The sequence below is a fragment of the Temnothorax nylanderi genome, unplaced genomic scaffold (assembly GCF_030848795.1).
Source record: "Temnothorax nylanderi isolate EJ_2023f unplaced genomic scaffold, tnyl_v1.0 TNYL_tig0415_pilon, whole genome shotgun sequence".
NCBI lineage: Eukaryota > Metazoa > Arthropoda > Insecta > Hymenoptera > Formicidae > Temnothorax > Temnothorax nylanderi.
The window spans coordinates 91,618-98,304 of NW_027249477.1; the positions used below are offsets into that span (position 1 = coordinate 91,618).

The 6,687-nt window shown below is 52.2% G+C and overlaps 2 protein-coding genes across 2 annotated transcripts; both read left to right on the plus strand.

Moving 5' to 3' along the window:
- The first annotated feature begins 958 nt into the window (after window positions 1-958).
- On the plus strand, window positions 959-3,221 carry LOC139782464 (uncharacterized). The gene is made up of 2 exons (XM_071721494.1): window positions 959-1,469; window positions 1,681-3,221. Exons 1-2 carry the CDS (start codon window positions 959-961, stop codon window positions 3,219-3,221), a joined length of 2,052 nt encoding a protein of 683 aa, XP_071577595.1.
- A 122-nt stretch (window positions 3,222-3,343) lies between these two features.
- Window positions 3,344-4,525, plus strand: LOC139782466 (uncharacterized). The gene has a single exon (XM_071721495.1). It carries the CDS (start codon window positions 3,344-3,346, stop codon window positions 4,523-4,525), a length of 1,182 nt encoding a protein of 393 aa, XP_071577596.1.
- Window positions 4,526-6,687: the final 2,162 nt, after the last annotated feature.

A 6,687-nucleotide genomic window follows, 5' to 3' on the forward strand; every position in this document is an offset into this window, starting at 1 on the left:
CGAACTCTCTATTTCTTACAGTTTTGTTTTGTAATTTCTGTCGCGATCGCGGTCAATACCGTACGGTGACGCCATCCGTCAGACGCCCTCAGAACGAAGGGATTTCGCGCCGCTCCCCGCGTCAACCCTGACCGCGAAGTTTTCCCGACGTGTATCGATCCGTCATGCCGTAATCGCATGATCACGGAAACACGGCTGATTGGTCGATGCCCGTCACGCGCCCGAAAGCTCCCGAAACGCGAGAGTTCCGGGACCGGCAGTAGTATCACGTACTCCGGAACACGAGGTGGTACACCGCCGTGCGTCCGTTCTATTTTCCATTTCACGCGGGCAAATTCCGTCGTGCATACGGCTCACCTGCTCGTTCCGAGCACCGCTGATTGTCTCGCGCCGATCGTGCGTCCGCAGCAATCCACCCTCGCTACCGCGAGCGGTGAAACATCGCGTATAAGTCGCGCCGCGCCTCGCCATTGTACGTTCGATCGTCTCGATCGCTTCGACAAATTGTGAACAGTCTCGCGCCCGGTGTTACGAACTAGTGCGACTGCATCATAACGCCTCAAGGGCGTTTCGATAAGTGCAAGCTAAAAGTGCGCTTCCGAATTGCCATCGCCTCCGCGATCAGCCGAACATATTCGCGTCGCGGATGATCAGCGCGCCAAACCATCCTCACATCACGTGCGCGCCGAGTGTCGCGCTCACACTTTACGAGTGCGTTTACCATAACTGTACAATATTAAACTGACTACTCAAATATATTTTGTGCTTGCTCTATAACAAAAGTTCCGTGTGTTCATTTCCTGCACGTCGGATCCCTGTCGGGGTCGACTCGGCATCTTACTCCAATTGGCGAACCGGAGTTACGCCCGGATCGAAGATTCGCCAACATAATTTCCGGTCCTTCGAGCCGGATCGGCGTGCTACTGTGCCATTCACAAATTAACGGACACTTGCAAAAATGGAGGAGCTCATGGCGCAACAGAAGGTAACGATCCACGCGATCGAACGAGCCCTGGACAACTTTAAGAAGATCGGCAAGGCGAATTACACGATAGGAGTAGTCCGCAACCGATTGCAGCAGGTCAACGATCACTTCGCTCGCTTCGAACAACTTCACGGTCAGATCATGGCCGCAGCTTCCAACGAGTTCATCATGACGGACCGGTACTTCACCGAGGATCGATTCGACAAGTGCGAGGCGGCCTTTCTGACTGCATCCGACTACATGGCCGAGTGGATGAGCAGACTGGAGTCGCCGCCGCCGTCTCAGGAGTCATCAACCGTAAGCCCACATCATCCCAACGCATCGCCGCGTTCCGCGTTCCATCTTCCGCGTATTAATCTTCCTAAATTCACGGGGGAGTTTCGCGAGTGGGAAGCGTTTCGCGATCAGTTTACTGCGTTAATTATAGACAATCGCGACTTGTTAGACGTTAATCGTCTGCAGTATTTGCATTCGTGTGTCAAAGGTGAGGCCAGCAATGCTATCCGCAATCTGGCATTGACTGACGCCAATTTCAAAATCGCTTGGAAATTATTGTTATCGCGATATGACAATCGCCGTCGTTTGGTGCATGATCATTTGCACGCACTTCATACGCTTCCCCAAGCGACTTCTGATTCCGCAGTGGCTCTCACCGCGTTGCGCAATAAAACGAACATAGCGATACAATCGTTAAGGAATCTCGGTCGGTCTGTTGACACTTGGGCACATTTTGGTTTATTTGCTCGCTCAAAAACTCGATAAAGGCACACGGAAGGCCTGGGAATTGAAACTTGGCGATACATTAGAGTACCCCACATATGATCAACTTGATAGATTTCTTATATCTCAAATACGGGCGCTCGAGAATATTCTCCCGGCTTCGTCTCCTGCCAAGGGCAGTAAACAAAATTCCTCTGTTCAGAGTCACGCAGCGAGCGCAAGTTCGACCAAATGTCCCATGTGTCAAAAGACGCACTCCTTGTCCGCGTGTCCGGACTTTCACAATAAAAGCGTCGCTCAACGGCGTGATCTCGCGAAGAAATATCGTTGCTGTTTCAATTGCTTGAGCACGCGGCACATTCGTGATGCGTGTTCAAGCAAAAACACGTGTCGTCATTGTCAGCAGAAGCACCATACATTGCTTCATGCTGCCGATGCAAACAATAATAGTTCGACAATTGAGAGCTCACCTTCATCTACGGAAACGAAAACAGACTTCACTGACGAAGTCACTTCGCATTTAGTGTCTCACACTAGCTTTTCGAAATCAAATATTTTATCAGCAACGGCCTGGATCAAGGTGAGCGGGCTCAACGGTCGACATAGTATCGTCCGCACGTTATTGGATCAGGGTTCCGTTACAACTCTGATCACCGAACGTTTAGCTCAACGATTGCGTTTACCGCGTACGCGCGTCTCCGTCTCTATCACTGGGATCGGCGAGACGGCTGCCACTGCACGCAGCGCAGCTAGAGTTCACGTGTCAGCGCGTGACGGCACGGGCCCGTCGCCCTCCGTCTCCGCTCTTGTTCTTAAGTCGCTCACGACTTATGTTCCGCAACGCGTTCCGGATATAACAAACTTGTTGCACATTCGAAAACTTCCTCTCGCTGATAGCGATCTGACTAGCGCGGCGTCGATTGACGTAATTATCGGCGCTGATTTATACGGCGCGATCTTACTGCCGGAAGTACGTAATCGCGCACCTCATGAGCCCGTTGCTCAGAATTCGATATTTGGATGGTTCCTATCGGGACCGATGCCTATGCCGTCACAGTCACGGCCGGCTCGCATTCAAACGCACCACTGCACGGTGCTCTCGGAAATCTCCGATCAACTGAAACGGTTCTGGGAGATCGAAGAGCTCCCTCGACAAACGCATCTCTCACCGGAGGAGATTAGATGCGAAGAACATTTCGTGTCGACACATTCGCGTGCCCCCAATGGGCAGTATATCGTACGGCTGCCGTTTAAATCGGGGCTCCCTATCGACATTGGCGAATCAAAATCGTCGGCAATCGCGTTGTATTCGAGTCTCGAGTCGCGGTTAAAAGCGAATCCCGACCTCGCAAGGGAATACCACGACTTCTTGGCGGAATATGAGCGTCTTGGCCACATGACCAAGGCGCCCCTCGACGACCCTCCGGATCGTCAAGTCACATATATACCGCATCACGCAGTTGTACGCGAGAACAGCGCGACAACTCGGTTACGCGTTGTCTTCAACGCCTCTTAACCAACCTCCAATGGTCTCTCCTTGAACGACCATCTAATGATTGGTCGCAAATTACAACCCGAATTATCATTATCTTGCGATGGCGTCAATTTCGGTTCGTTTTCACCGCCGACATCGCCAAGATGTATCGCCAGATTCTCGTCCACAAGGAAGACGCTCATTACCAAAGAATCTTATGGCGACCAGACCCACGCGGTCCCCTGATAGCATACCTATTGCTGACCGTCACTTACGGTACCGCAAGCGCGCCGAACGCGGCTCTTCGCGTAGTTGAGCAAGTCGCCGAAGACGAAGGCTCTGAATTCCCTCTTGCCGTCCCGATATTACAGCTTCACACGTACGTTGATGACGCGGTGTTCGGCGCCGATGACATACCGCTCGCGCTTCAGACGCGAGATCAAGTAATTTCTCTTTTGCAACGAGCAGGATTTCACCTCCGTAAATGGGCGAGTAACAATCTTTTATTGCTCGACGGCATTGATCCGAAGGATCACGGCCTTGCGTCCGCCAAAACGCTCGATGCTGACGAACGCCTTAAGATACTAGGCATCAAGTGGCATCCTCATACGGACGTTTTTCAGTTTGATGTCACACTCGCAGAGTCGCTTCCTGACACGAAGCGCTCCATACTTTCGACAATAGCGCGACTTTTTGATCCTCTCGGTTGGATGGCTCCCGTAGTCATCACCGCAAAAATCTTAATGCAGCAACTCTGGCTGCTTCGATGCAAATGGGACGATGTGATCCCTGAAAATCTTCTCCGTCAGTGGAGAGATTATTATTCTCGATTACCATTATTGCGACAACTCACCATTCCGCGTTGGACCGGCTACGGTTCCGACACTCTCACCGCGGAGATTCATGGGTTTGCCGATGCTTCCGCCTCCGCATACGGAGCGGTTGTGTACTTAAAGGTTACGCATTTTGACGGAACGGTAGACATTACGCTACTTCTCTCGAAGTCCAAAGTAGCTCCGCTCAAGCCCATTAGTATTCCTCGGTTAGAGTTACTCGCCGCGGTTCTGCTCGCGCGTACTATCGCCGCCGCGCGATCCGCGCTCACTATCGCTATTCACATTTACCACTGCTGGACCGATTCAAAGGTCAATAAAGCCTGGCTCTCACAGCCACCCTCGCGTTGGAAAATGTTCGTCGCGAATCGGGTGCATGAGGTGCAAACTCTGTTGCCGAATGTCGAATGGCATCACGTGCCATCCCCGCAAAATCCTGCAGACCTCGTCTCGCGAGGCGTCAAACCCGAAGCTCTGATTGCCCAATCGCTATGGTGGACAGGGCCAGCCTGACTCAAATTATCATCCGATCACTGGCCCTCAGAGCCTCCGTCAAATTCTGTCGAATCGCTACCCGAAGAGCGAACTCACGTGCCCGTGCACATCGTGCAATCGTGTAATCCCTGGGATCTCGATAAAAAATTCTCTTCATGGAACAAACTGGTGCGCGTCACCGCCTATATAATGCGATTCACTCAACGCGCTCGCGCTGCGAATAGCTCGAAATCCGTCAAGGCAACGTCAAGTCTCGCGTCGATATTGCTTCTCCCGGAAGAAATTGATTGCGCGCACGAATTCTGGCTCAAACAGATTCAACAAATGCTATTCCCCGTGGAATACGCGCAATTAAAGTCAACTCAGCGAATTTCAAACAGCAGTAAACTAATACCGTTAAACCCGTTCCTAGATAAAAGCGGGCTCATTCGAGTCGGAGGCCGACTTCGACATTCGACATTTCCGGACGAAAAGAAACACCCGGTTGTGCTCGCCGCACATCCGTTGGTCGCCACGTTAATACGCGACACTCATCTCCGCGCCCTTCACGCCGGGCCGCAATTAACGCTGCACCTGCTACGCGATCACTACTGGATCTTGCGCGCGCGTCAAACGATCCGCGCGGTCCTTCATAAATGTGTGAAATGCGCTCGGGAAAGCGCCAAGAACGCACATGAGTTAATGGGCAATCTTCCTTCATGTCGCGTTACGACGGCGCCTCGCGCGTTTCTACATTGCGGGGTGGATTATGCCGGTCCAATACTGGTTAGATCTACGCCCGGTCGAGGCCACAAATCACGGAAGGCGTATATCGCGGTGTTCGTCTGCATGACGGTCAAGGCGACTCATTTGGAGTTAGTTAGCGATTGTACGACTCCCGCGTTTATCGCTGCATTCGATCGATTTTGTGCACGTCGCGGCGTTCCCAGTGACATGTACTCGGACAACGCGACTACGTTTCACGGCGCTCAGCGCGAAATCTCCGTCGCGTGGACTGAGGCCACTCGCGATCCGAATTTCCAAAATCAAATTGCAACCCAAGGCGTGCGTTGGAACTTCATTCCTCCGTCCGCGCCGCACTTCGGCGGACTTTGGGAAGCGTGCGTCCGCAGCGTCAAGTTTCACATAAAGCGCGTCATCGGGGCGCACACGCTTACATTCGAGGAGCTCAGCACGCTCCTATGTAAAATCGAAGCGTGCTTAAATTCGCGACCGATCGCTCCCGTCTCAGACAATTTTGATGACTACTGTACAATGACACCGAGTCATTTCTTAATCGGCTCAGCGCTAACGAGCGCACCCGCACCCTCGTTCCTCGACGAAAAGAAAACGCGTCTCACTCGCTGGCAATTGATTAACCAGATGCGTGATAGCTTCTGGAAGCTCTGGTCAAACGATTACCTCCATACATTACAGCAACGCCCCAAGTGGCGTCAAATTCAAAATTTAGCTCGAGTCGGACGCTTAGTACTACTGCGTAACCCTCTCGCTCCTCCGAGCAGATGGGAATTAGGAAGGATCGTGGAGTGTCACCTCGGCGAAGACGGACTCACGCGAGTCGTCTCAGTCAAAACGGCGCGATCCACGTATAAACGTGCCGTAGTCAAGTTGTCATTTCTGCCGGTCGACTTAAACACCCCGGAGTGACCTTCTTCGATATCTATGCGATAAGAAAACTGTAAATATTTGTAAATATCATTTTTTGTATACATTGTTTATTGATTTAAGTTACAGCCCTCGCAGTGCTCTGCAAGGCGAGCTGCTCGAAATCACCGTTCATCACGGCGGGCGGCTCCTGATGTTGCGAATGTTGTTCGCGGCGGGCGGTTATGTTCCGTAATTTCTGTCGCGATTGCGGTCAATACCGTACGGTGACGCCATCCGTCAGACTCCCTCAGAACGAAGGGATTTCGCGCCGCTCCCCGCGTCAACCCTGACCACGAAGTTTTCCCGACATGTATCGATCCGTCATGCCGTGATCGCATGATCACGGAAACACGGCTGATTGGTCGATGCCCGTCACGGGCCCGAAAGCTCCCGAAACGCGAGAGCTCCGGGACCGGCAGTACTAGGTGCGCAACTAAGTTTCCGGGTTTCACACATAGATGGCACCAATAACACATGTACTCGACTTACATGTCTGAAGTTGTCTGAAGTTATAGCTTGGATATCTGTTAACA